Source organism: Ips typographus, linkage group LG2 (genome assembly GCF_016097725.1).
Source record: "Ips typographus isolate SLU linkage group LG2, UJ_Ityp_2.0, whole genome shotgun sequence".
NCBI lineage: Eukaryota > Metazoa > Arthropoda > Insecta > Coleoptera > Curculionidae > Ips > Ips typographus.
The window spans coordinates 10,896,959-10,920,087 of NC_138423.1; the positions used below are offsets into that span (position 1 = coordinate 10,896,959).

Sequence of the window (23,129 nt, forward strand, 5' to 3'; positions counted from 1 at the left end):
AAAGCGAGCCAAGACCAATATGGCAAGACATCTCTAGCAAAGGCCTGACGTTCAAAGTACTTTGGGCTCAGTGGGACTCGCTTGTGGTTGAAGGCGGCTTGCTAAAAAGAGCTTGGGAGAGTGCCGATGGAAAAGAGATAAGGAAGCAGCTGGTAGTTCCCAGAGGAAGGGTCGACCACGTACTGGAGGAAATGCACAATGGAAAGACTGGTGCTCATTTGGGAGTAAATAAGACTTTGGACAAAATCCGGCAACGCTTTTACTGGGTGAACTACTGCCAAGACGTGAAATCATGGTGTCGACAATGTTCCATTTGTGCAGCTAGCCACGGACCACAGACGAGATCCCGGGGACCTATGAAGCAGTACAACGTAGGATTGCCGTTCGAACGTTTAGCCATAGACGTTGCTGGGCCTTTTCCTGAGACCAACAGAGGCAACAAGTACATTCTTGTTGCCATGGATTACTTTAGCAAATGGCCTGAGGTGTTTGCGATTCCAAATCAAGAAGCCAGCACAGTCGCTGATATTCTCGTCGAAAATGTCTTCAGTAGATTTGGTGTGCCGTTGGAGTTACACTCTGATCAGGGACGAAACTTTGAGTCCAAGCTCTTTCAGAGGCTCTGTGACCTGCTAGGCATTAGGAAGACCCGAACAACGCCGCTTCATCCTCAGTCGGATGGCATGGTCGAGAGATTTAATAAGACCATAGAGCAACATCTCTCAAAGGTTGTTGATCAGCATCAGAAAGATTGGGACCAGCATATTCCGCTCTTCTTGATGGCTTATAGAGCAGCAGTCCACAACTCAACGGGACAGTCACCATCTAAAGTTCTGTTTGGTCGAGAACTGCGACTTCCATGTGATGTGGTGTTCGGATCTCCAACAGGCCAAAGCACAAACATTGAGAACTACGTTGACGAGTTGCAAGACAGATTACTGAACGTCCATGATCTGGTCAGGGAAAGTCTGAATCTAACTAGCGACAAGATGAAAGCTCGTTATGATCTGAGGGCCAATTCGGGAGGGTTCCAGAAGGATGACAAAGTTTGGTTGTTTAACCCTCAGAGGAAGAAAGGCAAATCACCAAAATTAACACCTGTTTGGGAGGGACCTTACAATGTGGTAAAAAGGTTAAACGATGTCGTGTACAGAGTCCAACGCAGCCCCAAAGCCAAGATGAAAATTGTCCATCTGGACAGACTAAAGAAATACCACGGATTAGATGAAGCGGATCGGGACGATCAGCTTTAAGAGGGGGGCAGTGTTACGGTCTGGACCTACTATGCTCGATAGTTCTTAACAAGCGCTCGCTTCGGGATGAAACCGACGCGCCGTAATATCTGGCCGGGCGCGTATTAAAGTAGGCCACAGTTAGGAAGCGCCGGACCTGGAACAATCGTTAATATTCGACGTAAATCGCGAAGCGTTTCGCGGTCATTCTAGAACGTGGTTTGCGAATATAAAAGACGCGGTGTAAACCGCGGGAGTAGTGAATTTGGGAACGCGGTTAAGTTTAAATAGCGAAGTAATTGTGGAATTGTAGTAGTGTTTTTAGTAGCTGTGTTAATTATTGTACGGAGTGTTTTAACGTGCTAATAAATTTATTAATTGTTCAGTTAAATTGACTTTGTGTGAACCCACGGGAAAATCGTAACAATATTCTTCATCAATCTTTAAGTCACACGAAAATTGACCTAAAGGCGTAACCGTGGAACCTCCGAATCCTCCAAGAACAACATTGGTTTCCTCTAGCTTGGGTGTTCCAATTTTCCTATACGCATTTTCGTTCATCAAATGCACGTCACTTCCAATGTCAAAAAAGGCATTGAAGGTCACTCCCAGTATAGACACTTGTTTGAACGTCCGGTTAGTTGAAGTAGAATTTTCGATTTTGGCTACATTGTTTTCGCATCGTGGTTGGGGAAACGTTCTTTGTCGTGGATGTGGACAGTCCCTTGATTTATGTCCAAATGTGTCGCAGTTGAAACATTTACATCCCTCACTTCTTCTTGTACATTCTGTAGACTTGTGTCCCAGTTGTCCACAATTAAAACATCGAATTCTTGGCTTTAAATCTCCAGTACCAACTGTCCTGTTGTTCGATGAACTTTTACCGTCGTGTCTATCCATTTTTTGAAAATTCTGTCCCCTGTTTTTAGTCTTAAACTTGTCTCTATAATCTGAATAAACCCGTAATTTAATTTTAAAATCGTCAAGACCTGTAGCGCCATACAACAACACTTTATTACTCGGATCGTCCGGTATTCCATCGATGACATAATGTATTAAAGCGTCTGCTTCAATTTGACCTCTGCTGGCTATTTCTCTCATTTCCAAAAAGTATTCATGTACTGACTCTTCTGGTTTTAACTTCTTTTGTGACAACATTGCATGCAAATTTGCACTAGTCATTTTTTGAGAGAACTCTTTTTTTAAGGCTTCTTTCAGGAATTGCCATGTTCTTATTCCCCTTTCACTTTGAACGAACAGCTTTTCTACACCAGTCAGACGTTTTTTGGCAAAAATAAAGCAGTGTATATCACTACATCTCATTAGTTGAGCCATGTCTTCCACGTCCTCGATCCACTTTTCAATAGGGTAACACTTTCCTCCATCAAAGAGACGAATAGATTCCTCAATGTCTCGAAAATCCATTGAAAAATGTGTCTGTTCAAATCCACGTTCCAAAACAGTACGATTTGCTACTGCTTCATGATCGTCACTACTAATATTTCTAGTTAATTTTTGCTCAGAATTCCGCTGAGAATTACCACTCGGTACATTCAAAGGAAACGTAACATCTTCGCGGTGTTGAGGATGTACTGAAATTCTGTCATTATCCTCTTCAATCTCTGATTTTTCTTCTTCGCTTTCCGATTCATCTTCAGAATAAACAACTTCCTCCAAAAGCTTCAAATTTGACAAAGTTGAGCAAATATTTTCAATCAGAGGTTCTTTTTCTGTATTATAATCAATATACAAAATATTTGCAATACCAGTTAAATCATATACAAAGCCAGTTCTGAATTTTTAAAGCTCCTACCGTTTTTGAGATCATTTATTCAAATTTTGACTCTGAGAACATGATTACTTATCTTTAATGAGCTGCAAAATGTTCTAGAATTCTACAGGGTGAAACTTTTTCTATAGTTAGGCTCCAGTTGACAAGATAACACTTTGTTTGACGCTCTACTAACTGCTTATTTGTGTAACATTAATTTCCTTCTTTAATCTGTAAACTTGCATTTTTCTCGTAAGTGTAACAGTTTTTCGAAATTTTGATTTGTTCTTTGAAAGAACAGAAGAGTTATCTCTCTCACCCTGCAGAGAAAGTCAGTTCATTTATATCAGCAAGACTCAAGAAAGATATTATGTGTTCAAACGCTGCCATTTTGTGATACAGAATGTTAAAGTTCTGTCAAGTTTCAGAGTTATGCTGATATAAACTTCTACAGGGTGAGTGAGATATAACCCTTATGATATTTGAAAGAAAACACTGGCATCTACGATAAAAATTCAAGTGGAAAAAAGTATCTTCTAGACAGTCAAGACAAGTCAGTCATCACTTTAGATTACCTCTATCAAATGCCGGGGTCCTACTAGTATAAACTGACGCTCCCTGTATATTTATTATTATTGTTAAAATTAGAAGAAAATCTACTATACGCTGCCAACAATAAACCTAACACACCCTATAGATTTCAAATCAGCATAAAAATGCAATCAAAACGGGTAATAATATACAGAGCGTCCCATTAAAGAAACCTGTCTACATATAAAAATTTGACATTTGAAGTAAGCTTAACTAAATTGCAGAAGGCGAACTCTCTAAGGAATAGCAGGGAAATTTCTTTGCTATCATAGAAAACCCTTCTCTATCCTAATATATGGTACTCTTTACGTTTCAATTGGCGAAGATCGGCACTCAACGTAGCTTTTCGGGTTGTGTAAAATAGAAAAACCAAATGAGGTCTTGCTATGATTTTATCTCTCTTGCGGCTATGAAATTTTGTATTTGCCAATCTTTCTTTTCTGTCGTCTTCTAAAATTCAAACGTTTTGTTTTTTAACCTTTATGCCCGTCAGTGTCAACATTGTGTCAATAAGGTTGTGTTGGGGACCAATTGATTGAATTTGCACCCCCCTTTCTTTGTTTTTCAGTTTTTAGTTAAAGTGTTAATGCATCTATTAGTTATTGTTTTTGAAGTGTAAGCTGTTCATGATGGAATGGTTGTGTTATGGCTATATGGGTTCCATCAACACATCTTAAAGTCCCATCCTACTTTCTTCACAAAATGCATAAAAATTGGTAGCATGTTTACAAGCAACTGAAAAATATTAATGATCTAACAAGAAAATAAGAAACTGAAGAGGCAGAACTACAATAAATAAAACCAACAACAAAACGGATTATTTTAGAATGTAAACTTTGAAATACCAGGTGTCCAAGAGCACCCTGGACATAGGAGATTAACATGGGAAAACGGTTTTGATTTTTTTGCGCCTGTACGGTTCATTTAATGGAAAAACGCTTTAGATAAAAGTTGTAGAGCACATTTTCAGCTATCTACTTGTAATTTTTTCAATACCGTAGATTTGACCATTAAGACGAAAAATGGATCTGAAATTCGGAAATTTTAAATCTCCCGCCAAGCGGTCGTTAAGGAAAGTTTATATCCGGTCGTGCTACCAACCTTTCAAAATCATAACAAATCGTTGTCAGTCATTCTGTAATCAAAACATTCAAAACAAGTTTATTTAGTAATAATTTTGAGTTACTACCCATATACTGCGAAGAAAATACAAATAAATCATGATAAAAACACTTTATCAGGAGCCACAGTCCAAAAATCTGGTAAGTTGCGTTCATAACCTCATTCAATGTCTCTACTAAACTTATTTACTTTGTAGTAAAATTCTTTAAGAAAACACTGGTTTTGCTTGCAAATATTTAATGAGGATGACCGAATCACCTATCTCAAGCCTCTTTATAACACTACCAAACGATTTAAAGTGATAAAAACAATGGACTAGGAAGGCCTGCAGATGTTTGAAGATAAGTTGCTTTACTATACAGGGACCACAAAAGAGGGTAAATACTTCCCTCAAAAGTGGTGCAATTTAGTGACCTATGTGACTGATAGTTTTATTGTATCCTTCTGTTTTGTAGTGTTATCAACACACCATAGTGTTTAAGTGGTTTTACATTGTATGATGTTAATAAAAAGGCATTTTTCATAACTGATTGTCAATGTTTTTCCCATCTCTACAGGGTAAGGTAAGTACTGATATTTAATTAGCTCCATTAGTTAACTTGAACATCATTCACCTACAAGGATACTTGTAAAATGTCTACTAATCAAACATAGTTTATTTGCAAGTAATGTGTAACTCGAGTTCACATTTGATTAGTAAAGGTATGTCCTGTACCTGTGACATGGTGTATTGAATTAGAAGCAAATTGTTTCTCTTTAGAGACTTTCAATCACTACATTTCACCTACCTTTGCTAATTTGGAACTCCACTATTATCCAAACAAACATTAGGTTAGTAAGACAAAGTTGTTTTTAGCATAGCTTGTATGGTGAAAGGTTCACCCACACACTCAATCTGTGGAACAATCACTGTTTATGTGGTAAGACCAGTTTTCTTTGTCACCTATTGTACCTAAGTTTTTCACTTGAAGAAAATGTATACTGTACCTTGAACTGTGAATAAATAATTAATACAAACGTTCAGTGTACAAAGTTTTATTTGTAACAATTGAGTGTGTGGAAAAAAGAACACAATTATAATGTTAATACCTAAACCTAGAATAGAACAGCTCATGTAGATAGCTCAATTGAAAAGTTGGTTTTTCGACAATACCTACCCATATACAAAAAGTTTTGTCACCTGACTGATAATTTGACTGTGTAAGTCCATATTCTCTTCTTAGAAGGGGTTTCTCAGAGGTTTTATAGCCAGTTTAAGATTATTCACATTTCACAGGCACATCAAATTTTGAGATTTAAGTCAGATATCAACACTGAATCATTTTAAGTTTTAGTTGCAACACTGGTGAAGACCCTCGCTGATGATAGTCCATGAGGTTAAGCACATTGAAACTAAATCACACCACTTTTGAAGGAAGTATTTGGCCCCTTTGTTGTTGTCCCTGTACAGTAGGAAACTTATCTTCAAAGATCTTCATTGTCCACTGTTTTCATCACTTTAAATCGTTTGGTAGTGTTATGAAGAGGCTTGAGATAGGTGATTCGGTCATCCTCATTAAATATTTGCAAGCAAAACCAGTGTTTTCTTTAAGAATTTTGCTACAAAGTAAATAAGTTTAATAGAGACATTGAATGAGGTTATGAATGCAACTTACCAGATTTTTGGGCTGTGGCTACTGATAAAGTGTTTTTATCACGATTTATTTGTATTTTCTTCGCAGTATGTGGGTAGTAACTCAAAATTATTACTAAATAAACGTGTTTTGAATGTTTTGATTACAGAATGACTGACAGCGATTTGTTATGATTTTGAAAGGTTGGTAGCACGGCCGGATATAAACTTTCCTTAACGACCGCTTGGCGGGAGATTTAAAATTTCCGAATTTTAGATCCTTTTTTTGTCTTAATGGTCAAATCTACGGTATTGAAAAAATTACGAGTTGATAGCCGAAAATGTGCTCTACAACTTTTATCTAAAGCGTTTTTCCATTAATTGAACCGTACAGGCGCAAAAAATTCAAAACCATTTTCCCATGTTAATCTCCTATGTCCAGGGTGCTCTTGGACACCTGGTATATGATTAATTACTGAAAAAGAAAGTAAAAAACGTAGAATTATTCCAATTATTGTCATTGATACTTGTCATTAACCCCGAATACGACGAAACAAGTAAAATCCCTAGATTTATTACTAGAAATTAGTCAATGTTTTTAGGACCGATAAGTTCCCGTTTTCTGTTGACGGTGTCAGCCAAATGTGATAGAAAATAGCTTAGAGAGTACCAACAGTTAATAGAAAGAAATTATCTTTCTTGTCTATTTTTATGTGTTTCCTATTTCCTACATCGTTACGGAGTTCGCCAACAGTTTTGCTAAATTAGACTTTACTGTACAAATAGTAATTTATAATACACACTAAAATATTTTTTTTGGATGACTTTAATGTGACTCTAAAGTCGTTCATTTGTGTAGTAAAAGTGGAACTGGCAGAACCGTAATGAAAAGTTATATGGAACGGTCGTTTTTTAACTTTAAAAGCTCAAAGCCTCTAAAAGCATGTCAAGGTAAATTATTGCAAACCTTATATTTGCATATTCTTTTTACTCAGCCTTTCAGGCATAATTCCCGTAGAAAAAACCTTAAAGAGTGCGTTTTTTTCACTTTATTTTCTAGTTTCCATGCATATTTATTAAACAAGTTTTCCATAGAAAACTATAGTGTTCTTATAAAATATGTCATTTATAACAATAGTTGTTTATGTAACCAGTTACAAATTAATGTTTGTTTAAGTTATAATAAAGATTTTTCGACAATATTTTATTACCGAATTCCTGCTTTCGTTTTTATACAAACACGTTAAAACAGTTAGTGATGAAATCAACTTTTTCTAATTTTGGCATATAAAGTGACACTTTTCACTTTTCACAACTGATTAGACTGACAAAACGTCTTGCTTTGCGTAACTAGTTACGAAAAGTATCACTTTATGTAACTAGTTATGAAAAGTTCATTTCGTCACTCCTTGTTTTTATGCATTTCCGTAGAAACATATGGGCGACATCCATCATAACATGTCGTCACAGTTTATACAAGGAGCTATGAAAGTGAATATTTGTGTTAAATCACTTTAAAAGATGGTTTTCACAGCTTTTTGGTCAAAATTAGAAAAAATTATGTATGCAACACGTTTGGAAAATGTCTTATTGTGTAACTCATTCAAATTGTAGGACCTCGCTGCGCTCGCCCTACAAACCTTCATTCGTTACACAAAATCGAACTTTTCGTAACTGGTTACATAAATAGCTATTCTATCATGCTGTAGAAAACTATTTTACTTTTTGCAATCGAGGTGTTGAAAAAAATGAAACTTTGCGTTCTGTCATCAATAATTGCGAATACAAAAAAAAATATCTCAGATATTTCAGAGTACCAACCTTTGACAGATGACGTCACATTTGTCATGAATTACGTCACATCTGTCAAACATTCGATCCACATCTTCCTTTAAAGACTACAAGTAAACTGTTTCAGAGATGTTATTGATTGTACAAAATGTAGTATTTGTGGCGTGACTAAGAAATTGTTAACAATTGTAACGTTTGTACCAGTTTACATAATGCTGACTTTTAAGTAGACGGCTATATGTCAAAACTGTCAAAAAAGCAACTTTTAAAGTATTAGGATACTAGTTTTTCTGTCATTGTGTGAAATACAGCCTAAGTAAAGTAGTTTCGAAAACACTGAAAATAATAATGATATTATGTAGAAGGAAAATTCTGGTGAAATTTAATAGTACTTATGTTTTTAATAAAGTTTTTTTATTTCTGGGCAATTAGCCAGCTTAGTTGATATAAATTCTTCCGCCTCTTCTTTTCTGCCACTGAAAGAGCTAAAATCTTCTTAAAAATATTTTGGCATTTAGTCTGTCCTCTTTCAAAACTTGTGGGCAATTAGCCAGTTCAGTTGACACACAGTCTTCTACTGTTCTTTTCTAACACTAAAAGACCTAAATTCTTCTTTAAAATATTTTGGCATTAGCCTGTCTTCTTTCAAAATTTCTGCCAGTAAGTTATATGGGAAAATGGTAAAAGTATAAAAGTTAGTTAGGATGCACGAGAAAATTGCCATAAACATGAAATTTCGGAAAATTTGGATGGTAACGCGGTAAAAGCATAAAGGTTGGTTGATTTGATTGATGAAAAAAATACAAAAACCATGAAATTTTGTGATAAGTTACTAGTTAGAAAATCAATCTGACTAAACGTTTTAATCAAGTACATAACAGAAAGCCTCCTTTTACTAACATAATGTTGCGAAGCGAACTTTTGATTATTAGTTAGGATTTCTTTAGTTATTTGTTGTTACCCCTGTATGTTACGTTGCTTTGTTTACGTTCTACATTCTTTTGTCTGTGTTCTAGAAAATCCTGGCTCCGTTGCTTATATAGAGAGAGATTTATGTTATAGCTTAATGAGTGTGAGAGAGAAAGTCAATTTCATGAATATTTGGGAACTTTCTAGAAACCATGGAAGCCTATATAAGCAGCTGAACCAGGCCTGGTTAGTTAGTTGTTGAATTGATGGTTGTAGTGAAGTTGAAGTTGTCAGATAGCGAGGTTAAGTGTCAGTGTCAGTTTATTGTTTTGTAAACAATATACAGTGTTGTACAAGAAGTGTGTCATTAAGGAGTACGACGGTACATTTGGTGTCAGAAGTGGGATTGGAGAATCGAAGAAGAGTTCCAGAGGAAGACAGAATAAACCGACAAAAGCAGAAGGTGTGTTGAATGCCTGTAAGTACACGACAACAAAGCGCCAAAATGGATGAAGGAATGAAACAACTTATGGAGATGATTCAAGCAATGAAAGCGAGCCAGGACCAAAAGTTCGAAGAAATGAAAGTGAGCCAAGACCAAAAGTTCGAAGAAATGAAAGACCAGTTTCAACAACAAGATGAAAAATTAGATCGAGTAATAAATGAAATAAAAGGAGAAATGGACAACAGGATGGAAATTTTGGAAAAAAAGGTAAATGAGAGGATAAGCGGTATGGAGGAGACCGTTCAGACCTTGCGAGAGGAATTTGACAAACTACAGGAAAAGTCTTCAAAGCCAACCGTAGTCGCCAGTTCTAGTGTCTGCTCAAATATTAAGCCACCAGTTTTCGACGGTAAGACCTCATGGCAGGTTTACAAAAAACAGTTTGAGGCTGCCGCAGAGGCCAACAATTGGACATCAAGTGACAAAGCCACTGCCTTGGTTTTGTCACTTCGAGAAGAAGCACTGGAGGTTTTGCAGACTTTGGACGAGAGCCAGTACAAAAACTACGACGACTTAATCCACCATTTAGAGATGAGATTTGGAAATAAGCACCTAGAACAAGTATACGAAGCTCAGTTGTCTAGTAGGACCCAAAGAAGCACGGAAACACTTCAACAGTATGAAGCCGACATTGCTCGATTAGTTTGTTTGGCCTATCCAACGGCCTCTCACGACATTAGAGAGCGAATGGCAGTACGGGCTTTTGTACGAGGACTTAAAGATTGTGACACAGAGCAAGCAATACGATTAGCGAGATGCCAAACATTGCATGATGCTCTTGCCTACGCTTTGGAGTTTGAGGCGGTCAAGCAAGTATCACGAGGACATACTCGAGTGCGTCAAGTCAGAAGCCTTACACCGGAACCGAGAAACCGATATTCCAATTCAGATCACACAATCACTCAGACTTGAATCGTCAGCTGGAGACATTTCGAAAAGAACTAATGGGAGCCTTAAATAGAAGAAGTCAGAACAACCGAAACGCTCAAACCACCACGTTTACTCGGTCATTGGAATGCTGGAACTGTGGAGAAAAGGGGCACATTCAATCGCAGTGCCGCAAGCCTAGAAAAATGCAAAGACTTCAAGAATATGACTTCCAGGTTGAACACAGAAAGGGACGTTTGCACGGAAACGCGGACGTTGTGTCACGAAGACCTCGTGTGGAAGGTTGCAATCACTGTAAACGCCTGGAGATAGCTGAATTTCGAAAGCCTTGTCGAAGGACCGCTCTGAAAAATGACATCGCATGGGATCGGGAAAACTTGGCTGCCGATCAACGAGAAGACCCCGATTTAGGACAGATAATTAACTGGAAAGAGCGTGGAGAAAGACCAAATTGGGAGGAGATTTCCGCTAAGTCTCCAACATTAAAGGGATATTGGGCATTATGGGAGTCCCTTATTATTGATGGAGATTTACCAAAAAGAAAATGGGAAAGTCCGGATGGGAAAGAAGAACGACTACAGGTAGTTCTGCCAAGAAACCGAGTTAGTGATGTACTGAAAGAAGCCCATAATGGAATTGGTGGAGGGCACTTTGGCATCAACAAAACGTTAAATAAAGTTAGGGAAAGGTTCTATTGGCTACAAAGCCGCTCAGATGTAGAAGATTGGTGTCGGCGTTGCGCAGACTGTTTCAGTAGCAAGGGTCCCAAAACTCGGAGCCGAGGATGTATGAAGCAGTATAATGTCGGAGCTTCGTTTGAGAGGATTGCCGTTGATGTAGCTGGACCTTTTCCCAAAACTAATTCCGGAAATCGCTATGTCTTGGTCGCAATGGACTACTTCAGTAAATGGCCAGAAGTGTACGCAATACCAAACCAGGAAGCCGCTACTGTACCGAGGGAGCTGCATTCGGATCAAGGGCGTAATTTCGAATCGGCAGTATTCACGGAAGTGTGTGACCGATTGGGAATTAAGAAAACCAAAACTACTCCATTACACCCACAGTCAGACGGAATGGTGGAACGTTTCAACCGGACACTAGACAACTACCTAAGGACAGTCGTCGATAACAATCAGACAGATTGGGATCAGCACATTCCGTTGTTCCTGATGGCTTATCGATCGGCAGTACATGATTCCACTGGCAAAACACCAGCTAGTGTTGTCTTTGGAAGGGAGCTTCGTTTGCCAATGGATCTTCTTTTTGGACGACCGGAAGAACCCCCAGCCTCTTGTGATAGCTATTCAGAAAAATTGGCGCAACGCTTGCATGTGATCCATAAGGAAGTTCGGCAGAAGTTGAAATTTGCAAGCGACCGACTAAAGACAAGATATGACAAAAGGGCCAACAGCAGCGGATTCCAAGCCGGTGATCGGGTCTGGTTATACAATCCTGCTCGAAAGACCGAAGCTACAGAGGTCATGGGAGGGACCCTACGACGTTATAAAGCGTCTGAACGACGTCGTCTACAGAATACAGCGAGGACATCGGGCAAAAATGAAAATAGTTCACCTGGATCGACTTGCACCTTACCGACCACCCAAAGCTGGTGAAGTTGATGATCGGGACGATCAACTCTAGGAGGGGGGCAGTGTTGCGAAGCGAACTTTTGATTATAGTCAAATTTTTACCCTTTGAGAATGACGTCAAGTAGGTGAAAAAACACGCTTGTCTGGAATTAGATCACAAATTTTAACCTACAAATGCTTTGAAAAATGAGTGATCATGAGAGTTTCAGTTGACATCTGGAAACTGTTTCTTTTCGTACTCGGAAAAAAGCAGCACATTTAGAATTAGCATTTGGGCCTTCTCAGTGTAGCGCAGCATTTTTATACTTGATATTCATTTAAATCAAAGTGACAGTAAATGTCAACGTTTTCAATTTGACAGGACGACAAAATTAACAACGTGCCTTTTTTGCTAAAATTGTTTATTTCACATGTTTGATATGCGAGAAACAAAGATGTAAAAAGATGACGTCATTCTCAAAAGGTAAAAATCCAACTATATTAGTTAGGATTTCTTTAGTTATTTGTTGTTACCCCTGTATGTTACGTTGCTTTGTTTACGTTCTACATTCTTTTGTCTGTGTTCTAGAAAATCCTGGCTCCGTTGCTTATATAAAGAGAGATTTATGTTATAGCTTAATGAGTGTGAGAGAGAAAGTCAATTTCATGAATATTTGGGAACTTTCTAGAAACCATGGAAGCCTATATAAGCAGCTGAACCAGGCCTGGTTAGTTAGTTGTTGAATTGATGGTTGTAGTGAAGTTGAAGTTGTCAGATAGCGAGGTTAAGTGTCAGTGTCAGTTTATTGTTTTGTAAACAATATACAGTGTTGTACAAGAAGTGTGTCATTAAGGAGTACGACGGTACAATAATTTCTACCAACTTAATAAAAAATCTAAGACTATTTTCAAAAATGTCTGGTTACTACAAAAAACCATTTTGGTATTTTTTTTGTATTGTTTAGGTCATTAAAATTGACCTTAGGTAAATAAAAAAAACCTAAAATTGAACATTGCAACAAGTAGAATTCCAAATATCAAACAAAATTAAAAAACATTTAGTTGATGTGGACCCCTTTTTTAGGAGTAATGTTGTAATTTAAAATAATAATGCTGTAAATTATTAAATTTTTGTATACTTATGATTTTAAATTAAACATTTTCTTACAGCTAATACTAATGTTAAATCATAACGTTAGATCGTTGTGTTAAGAATGAATTTGTGCTTTTTTATGAAAAAGATAAGATAGCATCCATTTACTATTGATTTAATGCAGTAATGTTGCAATAAGCCCCAAAAATTGAAAAAAAATACAAAAAAGTTAGGGTCGTGTTCAGAAAATTGTACGGTTAAAGTTAGGTTAGGGGTTTTATAGACACTCTTCTTTCTTAGCGGAACTGTCGTTTTTAATGTGATTCAAAGCATTTTAGGTCACTTTTAATACTCATAAGTCAAATTAAAGCTTCAGCAGACTGTTTAACAGCCTTTTTGACTTTCTGAATGTTGTCATAAAGTTTAAAGTTAACAAAGTCACTTTTGAGGCTCCTGATTCCAAATTAAACCTTCAAGTATGTTTAACTATAATTTTCAATGTGATTCAAAGCATTTTATGTCAATTTTGAGCATACTTAAGTGAAATTAAAGCTTCAGAGGACTATTTAACCACCTTTTGACTTTCTGAATATTTTTATGCAATTTACAGTATAACTAAGTCAATTCTGAAGTTTTTTTTTTGATTAGTTATTTTGTTTTGATTATTTTGATTATTTTCAGTGTGATTCAAAGTATTTTAAGTAAATTTCAAACCTTTTTAAGTCAAATTAAAGCTTCATTGGGCTATTAACGGCCTTTTTGACTTTCTGAATGCTTTTATGCAGTTTAAAGTATAACAAAGTCAATTTTGAAGCTCCCAATGCCAAATTAAAGCCTCAAGTTTGTCATATTAATACTAAATTTATTGATAACGCTATTAAACCCTGAAATAGTCAAATATACCGAATGTTTTTATTTAAACAAGGCAAGTAACTTCGAAAATATTTTAGTTGGATTGTGCATACTGACTTTACTATGTTCCAAATTCCAAAACCTTCCTATTTGAAGTGTCTCTTATATTGATCAATATCTTTTGCGGAAAATTATATCATATTTCCATTTTACATTTTGCGAAACATCACAATATTATTTTATACAAATATCTGTTTTACAACCTACGAATTTCAAACATATATCACGCTCAATCGGTTCTATAAAATTTACGACTACACTCAATCAAATACAGCTTTCACATTTTCCACTCATAAAACCCTCGCAATCAATACATTCCATACAACTGACTTAAACGTGTACTGTTCACTGAAATATAACATGTTTTTAACCTGCTTTTAAGGCAACCGAGAGTAATTAAAGCTATGTTCAGACCCTTAATGAGATGACTCGGATTGGATGAATTTAACGTTTGGAGTCTTTTCTTTAATATTTTTTAAAGTCAAGCTGTTGGTTTAATCACGTTTAATGGGATATTCCTTTTAGGGTTTTATTAAAATGAGGATGAACGCTCCGAGTATCTTTTGGTTTTATTTTCAGGAATATAAATTAAAAAGTGTAGCTTTAGGAACTTTATTAGTTTTATGAAAGTTTGCAACTTGAGGAAAGTTTTAAAATTAGGTTGTAAGTTGGACTTGTTGACAATAAATTATCTGTATTATAATGTTTATTTGCATTTTGTAAGTTGATTTGTTGTGGATTTTTGTTTCGCATTTTCTAACAATTAAGCTCAGTTTCCAAAAAAACGAAATATAATCCTAAATAAACACAAATAGCGGTGTAATTTAAACTTCACTTAACTGCAGATTTTTTGCATTTAAAGAGAGCAAAAAACATAAAAAGAAAGACAACTTGTAGGTTATTTCAATTTCTCTACAAGAGTGAGAGGGCAATTAAAATATTTCAAAAGTTGGACAGCTTTAATATATTCTCCCCTGAGTATTTCCCAAAAATATCCTTTGATGTATCTAATATAAAGTTAAACAACAAATAAAAACACAATTATTACATTAAAGTAGTTCCTTAATAAATACTTACTTTTATAGCGTAGCAAATAACCCTCCTTTACTGGTTTTTTCATTTTCTCGGCTGTAACAAAAAAAGAAATATATAAAAATTTGAATAAAACTGTTAGTAAATTTATAATTTATGTAATTATTTCATAAATACCAATTTACACCCAGTTTTTAAATATCTCAATGTTAGAAGAAGGAAAGGAAAGGAAAGGAAAAGGAAATGACACGTTTAGTCTAGTTGACTTGTGTCCTCTGGTGATTGCACATTAGATTGTAAAATTTGAGGAAACATAATAAGAATGATAGCAGAAAAGGTATAAATGTAAACACATTGATATGCAGTATGTAAATCTAAAAATAATGAAAAAATAAAATAAATCTAAAATTACAACGTAAGTACGTATAAGTTATCACAGTTTTTATATAGTGGGCAACATATTAAAATCTTAAAGAAACATTGGAATAAACACACATAAAAACCAGCAAAGCAATACTGTAAAATGGAATTTTTTAAACGTTTATCAAAATTTCAGTTTTACATTTGGAACAATACTTTCTGTTATAGTTGACTATAACGTCCTTCCGAGGTTATGAGACTTGCAGATAACAAGTAATTTCTGATGAGGATTGCAATGGAATATTTATTTCATATTTTTTAAAGTATATGCTTTATATCCATTTCTCATCCATCTCTCAACATTGGCTAAGTTAAGTTTAAGAACAGCAGTGCAACATAAGTTTAGTTTAGATTGTGTTATTTTGCGCCTGATCTGTCACATTCAAACTTCAACTTAGCTTAAGTTGTACTTAAAATCGACTCCAAAGTGTAGAGGATACAGGCATTAGTCGATTTTATTCCGAATTCAATAAAGGTTTGACGCGTTTTAATAAAGAAATGTCTCAAACAGATCTAAAAATTATTTTTTATTTATTTTTTGAAATTAAATCGTCCATCCACAGGTGTTCAAAGTAAAATAATTTTTTTTTCTAATTTCAGTATGACGGTGGTAAGTTAGGTTAGGTTCAATTACTATAACTTTAGTTAAACGTCATCAAGGTGAAAATTGTCTGAGAATTTAGATGACAGCATGAGATGTAAATATTACAACGTTGGAATAACAACCATAACAATTTTAGAGCAATATTGACTCTATGTTCACTCTATCTGTCGAGATCAAATAAAATTGAAATAACTAGAACATATGGCACAAATTTATTTTCTTTGAATAAAAAACTAAATAACCTACATATTGAAACCGAACACAGTGTTCCGGAATTGTCGAATATATTACGGAATTGAGCGTACAATATGAGAAAGCAAAATGAGCGAGATTACAAAGAACTCACCATTAAGAACATCTGGATCGTAGCGGCAAAACAGCTTATGGAAAAATACCGTTAAGACCTTAATATCACCTTTAATCCGTATAAAGAAATTGCATTTAAATCGGCAACAGGTGCTGAACCAAACAATTTCGATTAAAAAAAATTGGTTTATTTTTGTCTAATAGGAGATTGTTCTTGTTGTAACTGTGAAACAGAAAAAGAGTTTTTTGTTTATTATTTAAGTGTTATGGAAAGAGAAAACTCTAAATGCAGAGTTTAGCAATCGATATCCTAGCAAGTGGATAAGACAGAAGAGATTCTAGAGAATTGTCACCGAGATCTCCGGACTTTTTCATAACATTTGTTTTTTAGTCAGGTATTTTGATTTGAAATTTACGAACACAGTATATTTGGAATTTTACTATTTGAGAATGACGCCGTCTTTTTACATCTTTGTTTTTCGCATATCAAACACATGCAATGAAAAATGTTAGCTAAAAAAGCACGTTGTTAATTATGTTATCCTCTCTAATTAAAAACGTTGCAATTTACTGTCACTTTGATTTAAACTAATATCAAAGTTATAAAAATTCCGCTCTAAAATGTGCAAGCCAAATTGCTAACTCTAAATATACTGGTTTTTTTGAGCACGAAAAGAATCCCGATTAATTACTCTAATGTGTATGATAGAGCGTTACGGACTTTCAAAGTGAGTACTAATACCCTATGCCGAGTAAAAAATGCTGGAATTTACGTCAATTCAAGCTGACGACTGCTATTAGTGCTATTTCACCAACATTTCTAAGAAAACGTCGGTCAGTAAAACCAAAATAACTACATTTATGAAAAACACAATGAGAGATCGATTAATGTATTCTAAAACCGAATTATTATGTAGAAAAAGAAATTTTGCAAACATAATTTTATTGGACCAAATTGGAGAACATTTTAAAACTTGTAGGGCCATTCCTGCTTTGCAAATATGATGTAAAATATTGGATTTAAATGGGTATATACCAGTAAATATAAATAGACGCAGAAAACTATCTCCAACTGGAAAATGAGTCAGTAAAATGTCAATAATGTTATATGCTGTGATTTATGTTGATATGTAGTTTTCTTAACACATCTAAAACTAGAGAGAAAAACAAAAGATCTTTTAGTATGAATGAAGGATGTCATCCGGATCCTATCAGGATGAGTACGTACTTTATGATCAATGATATTCAAGATTAGCATTATTTGCAGGTTAAAATTTATTGTGATCTAATTCAAAACATTCGTGTTTTGTTCACCTGCTTGACGTCATTTTAGATGGGTAAAATTTTGACTATACCTAAATTAAGACAATTTTTTTAGTTTTATATTAGTGTAGTTGTATGCTATAAGTAAACTTTTGAATTGAACTAACTTGATAAGAATGTTATAATTTGAAATTATTAAGAAAAAATTACTTTTCCACTTTAGAATACAAAAACTTAATCCACATTTTTAATTGAAACAAAAGTAATATTAACCGCATATAACTTTCGTAAAACTTATTCGATAAAATTAAGTGTAAACTTCGAAGTGGGTTTCAAGAGATTCAAATTCTATTTTCAAAGTTTAAAGTATGCTTAGAGTGCCTCGGTTGTCTGAATGCCAAACAGTCCCCTCGGGCCGAATCGAATATTGCCAAATTGAATTTTCGACTAGTGATTATCTCCTTTTTTTCATTCTACAGTTTTGTCATCATTTAAATGATTTGTAGGTTTGTTCCATCGATTCGCTAGTACTGTGTGATATATTACAACAAAGCCGGCTCATATTATGTGGAAAACTATCCTGAACGTGAACAAACAAAAGCCACCGGTTGTCCCAAAACTAGAGAATAATGTGGGTCAAAAGTTAAGATCCGGTTTTACGCAGGCAACGTCACAAATTCGGAATATGCTTAGCATATTTAACTAGTCTCCGGGCCTTCCTCAAAGTGCTGTTTGAATTGCGAATTCCGGTGAAAAGGTTTGATCATAAAACCAAAGTTGGCTATTTGCATAAAGCTGCTTTTACAATAAAATACCTTGATTTTGGAGGGACACAATCATTAACGTTGATTTAAAATTTATAAAAAAAGAAATTGTATCAAAGAAATCTGTTTAAAGCCAAAGTCCAAAACGTTTGAAAGTAAATAAGAAATGTTTTGTAAACATTCAGATTTACAAAATAATCTTAAATAAAATCCAGCCTTTTTTGAAAACTTATACATTCTGATATTCTTCACTCTAAAAGGGAACTTAACCTTCACCTTAATAAGAATACATTCGACTTTTGAAATAAGTATTTATAATAACGTATTATTATAAAATTTATTAACTTATTTTAATCAAAGTTTTTTCTTTCCAGGGCAAGCTGTTTATTAATTTTGTGTTAGTGATGACACTTAAAAACTAAAAGTGCTCAAATGTGTCACTAACACGAGATTAAAAAACAACTTCTCCCCAGAATGCAAAAATTAGATTGCAAAACGTCGGCTTAAAACTGCAAAGTTTGATTTAAGTTCGAACACCCAAAAAACTAAACAATATCAATAATCATAATGTCGAGGTTTTGCTCTACTTTTCGGGCTAGAGTAACAAAATTTTTAAGTCACTATTTTTCCTATTTGCAAAACTTTTTTGGTGACAAAAATAACTTTCGCACATTCACCAAACCTTTAGCTATTTAATAAAAAAAAAACACGCAAATAAGTTAAATAATAAAGTCGTCATTTGGGTTAAAGGAGGTCGTCATTAGGGTATGATAGGATGAATGAAAGTGGAGATGTGAATGTACTTGCGAAAAGTTTTGTTGACGATATGGAATCGATATTCAATAGTATGTGCCCTAAAAAACATTACGCTTTTAAACCAATTTATTTGAATAAAGAGTGGATAACAGAGAGTGTGAGAGAAAATATGCAAATTAGAGATAATTTGTATATTAGAGCGATTGGACTGGTGAAGATGCTTGGGCGGAGTATAAAAGAATGAGAAATTATATAGTGACACAGATAAAACATGAAAAAGAACAATATTTTAAGGAAATCATTGATGACAATAACAAAAATTCTATTGTAATGTGGAAGAAACTAAAATTGCTATTGCCCGGTAGACAGCACACAACACCTGGTGAGATCAAATTTGAGCATCAAACAATAACTGATGAATTTCTAGCCGCACAAGAATTTTATAATTACAAGTATTAATGACATTATAGATGGCATTCCTAAATACATACCACCTGAACAGGTTTTTCTCTGTCCGACTGTCCCTAAGGTATCTGCTCATTTTAGCAAATTTAAACAACTGTCTATGAAAGATATGAAGAATATTTTATCCGATATGAAAAATGTCGGAGGAGGGCGAAAGTGGAATCTCGAAGAACGTCTTGTGTGATGTCTGCTGTGTGGCTGGAAATCGCTTGTTGGATATAGTAAACACGTCGTTATGTAATGGTGTATTTCCTGAAAGATGAAAGAAATCAACTGTCATTCCTGTGCCGAAAGTTTCAGGTACGACTCTTTATAATGAATTTAGACCTAACAATACAGTTCCGGTTTACGAAAAGGTGCTGGAACTGGCGGTAAAAAAACAATTACCAGATCACTGGGATATCAACAGTCTTTTGGTGGTCAATCAGTCTGGTTTCCGTGAAAGTCACTCGAGCGAGTCTGTGGTTGTAAATTTGTGTGACATTTTTAAAAAAGAAATAGATAACGGTAATTATGTCCTGGCAGTTATTTGGACTTTAAAAGAGCATTTGAAACGGTTGATAGGGGGCTGTTGTTGCGCAAGCTTATCGGCATGGGCGTGAAGGATAAGGGTTTATGTTGGTTCGAGTCATACTTAACTGATAGGCATCAATTGGTTACACTTAAAGAATGTACTTCTGATTCTATGGAGGTTCTGCATGGTGTTCCTCAGGGTACCGTATTGGGTCCTCTATTATTTTTATTGTATGTCAATTATATTATTGGTTGTGTATATGAATGAATGTAAAATTGAACTATTTGCCGATAACACCATGCTTTATTTGGCTGGGAAGAATCCGGACTTTATGCAGAACACTATAAATTGTGAACTGGGCAAGTTATTCAAGTAATTATGTATCAATAAGCTTTGTGTTAATGCTTCAAAGTCAAGGTTTTGTGTATTTGGTAAAAAAGCTCACTTGAGGCGAGTGAATTTTGAACATTCGAACATAACCATTAACAAACAGCCAGAGAGTTGAGTACGCTCACCAGATCAAGTACTTGGGTGTTTTATTCGATTCGTGTTTGGACATCCACGCCCATGCTGATTGTGTCACACGCAAATTTGCGAAAAAAGTTAGCTTTATTGCCAGAGTGGGGGGTCAATTATCACTCGGTACCAGATTATCATTGTATAATAGTGTTACGGTCTGGGCCTACTATGCTCGACACTCGATGAAACTGATGCGCCGCAATATCTGGCCGGGCGCGTATTAAAGTAGGCCACAGTTAGGAAGCGCTACCTGGAATATTCTTGAATGGTCAAGGCAACCCGCGAAGCGTTTCGCGGTCATTCTAGAACGTGGTTTACGAATATAAAAGACGCGGTGTCAACCAGAGTAGAAGTAGTAGTGTAGTAGTGAATTTGGGAACGCGGTTAAGTTTAAATAGTGGAATAATTGTGGAATTGTAGTAGTGTTTTTAGTAGCTGTGTTAATTATTGTACGGAGTGTTTTAAAGTGTTAATAAATTTATTAATTGTTCAGTTAAGTTGACTTTGTGTAAACCCACGGGAAAATCGTAACAATTGGTGTCAGAAGTGGGATCAGACTTTAGTGCGACGTGAATTGGAACTAAACTTCGGGTTAAAGACTTGTGTTCAGAACCGGACTAGAGATTTTCGGAACAGTGGTGTGTTAAATTTATTTTATGCCAATAACAAGACGTCAAAATGCAAACATGGAGGCCCAACTTGCAGCTATTATGGCAATGCTTGGAAAACAAGAAGAGATTCGACAGCAAGACAAAGAAGAACAAGAAAGGATTCGACAACAAGACAAGGAAGAACGACAACAAGACAAGGAAGAACAAGAAAGGATTCGACAACGAGAGAAGGAAGAACAAGAAAGGATTCGACAACAAGAGAAGGAAGAACAAGAAAGGATTCGACAACAAGAGAAGGAAGAACAAGAAAGGATTCGACAACAAGAGAAGGAAGAACAAGAAAGGATTCGACAACAAGAGAAGGAAGAACAAGAAAGGATTCGACAACAACAAGAAAGAATGCTACAACAAGATATAGAAATGCGTCAAGAAGATAGAGAGCGGCAAGAAAAACGTAACGTAGAAATATTGAACGTTCTAGCACGGAACAAGACAGAAATCCAAGAGTATGTATCCGATAGTCTCAAAAAGATGGAGTATGACGTTCAGGTAAAATTAAGTGATGTTCGGGAGGACATTAATAAAATTCAGAACGATGTTCGGGAGGACATTAATGATGTTCGGGAGGACATTAATAAAATTCAGAAAGATGTTGAGATAAAGCTACGCGACTTAGAGCAGAAAATTGACAGCAGAGGAGTCAACTCTACAGTGATCACCGGAAACGGGCTCAACAAGATCAAGCCTCCCACATACGACGGTCAAACTTCATGGGCAATGTACCAACTCCAATTTGAGGCCGCTGCAAATGCAAATAGATGGAGTAACGAGGAAAAGGCTGTAGCACTGGTGGTGGCATTACGAGGACCTGCATTGGAGCTGTTACAGACTCTGCCTATCGCCCAACAAAGCAACTATGACGCATTAGTAGCTGCATTAGAACGACGTTATGGGGATCAACATAAGAAAGGACTGTATCGAACGCAATTAATGGCAAGACAGCAGAAAACTGGTGAAAATCTAGAAGAGTTTGAAACCGAAATTCGTCGCCTTGTGCATCTGGCTTACCCAGCCGTCCCGGATGAAATCCAAGAAGAACTTGTGGCACAGTATTTTGTAGATGGGATTCGAGATCTGGAGGTAAAGAAATGGCTGAAGATGTTCAAAGGGAGCAACAACAGCGAATTACTGGTTCGAGCGCTGGAAATTGAAGCTGCGTGCAATGATTTAAAGCCAGAGCCTATTCAAGAGGAAAGAGTACCGCCATCCGATCATGTTGCTACATTAATAGATGAAATTAAAGCAATGGTAGGCCAATTAGTGCAACAAATGGCAGCATTAGGAAATGGTCAGTCCACACAGTTAGAACGATCACGTCCGATCACTAGAGTGGAATGTTATCGATGTGGACGCAAAGGACACTATAGAAGGAATTGCAGACAACGGTCTTGTTCTACAAACCCACAGTGTCGACGAAACCAGGACATCAGAACAAATCACCGGAACTCCTCTGCTAAAAGAAACATTACATGTTATATTTGTGGACGTAAAGGACATTACCAATGGAATTGCAGACAGCAGTCTCGTTTACCGACCCCGCAGAACTGGCGTAACCAGGAGCAGGAAATGAGGAATCCGGAAAGACATTTACCGCGATATGTAGAGGATCGTCAAGCTTTGGATAGTGACTTAAGGTATCGGAAAGGACAAATTCATAATGGTTGGAGGATTGGTCAAATTGCGATGGTGACAGATAAAGGGGCCACAAAAAGAATGAAGAGCTGCGTTTCTAAGGAGGATATAATAAAAGGACAGCGCTCAGACTCTGATTTGAAAGTAATCAGAAGATGGTTGGAGAAGGATTTGAAACCGGATTGGCAA

The 23,129-nt window shown here is 35.9% G+C and overlaps 1 protein-coding gene and 1 long non-coding RNA gene across 2 annotated transcripts in view; one reads left to right on the top strand and one right to left on the bottom strand.

Annotated features, from left to right (window-relative positions):
• The window catches only part of LOC145724471 (uncharacterized), an 84,696-nt gene that overhangs the window by 44,829 nt on the left and 16,738 nt on the right, over positions 1-23,129 (bottom strand). Inside the window, exon 3 of the mRNA XM_081972766.1 lies at positions 15,072-15,122. Coding sequence (XP_081828892.1) covers positions 15,072-15,122 — 51 coding nt within the window. The remainder of the gene's footprint in view (positions 1-15,071; positions 15,123-23,129) is intronic.
• LOC145724318 (uncharacterized) lies at positions 4,436-5,242 on the top strand. Its single transcript, XR_014176981.1, has 2 exons — positions 4,436-4,856; positions 4,913-5,242. It is a non-coding gene; the product is annotated as an uncharacterized LOC145724318 (long non-coding RNA).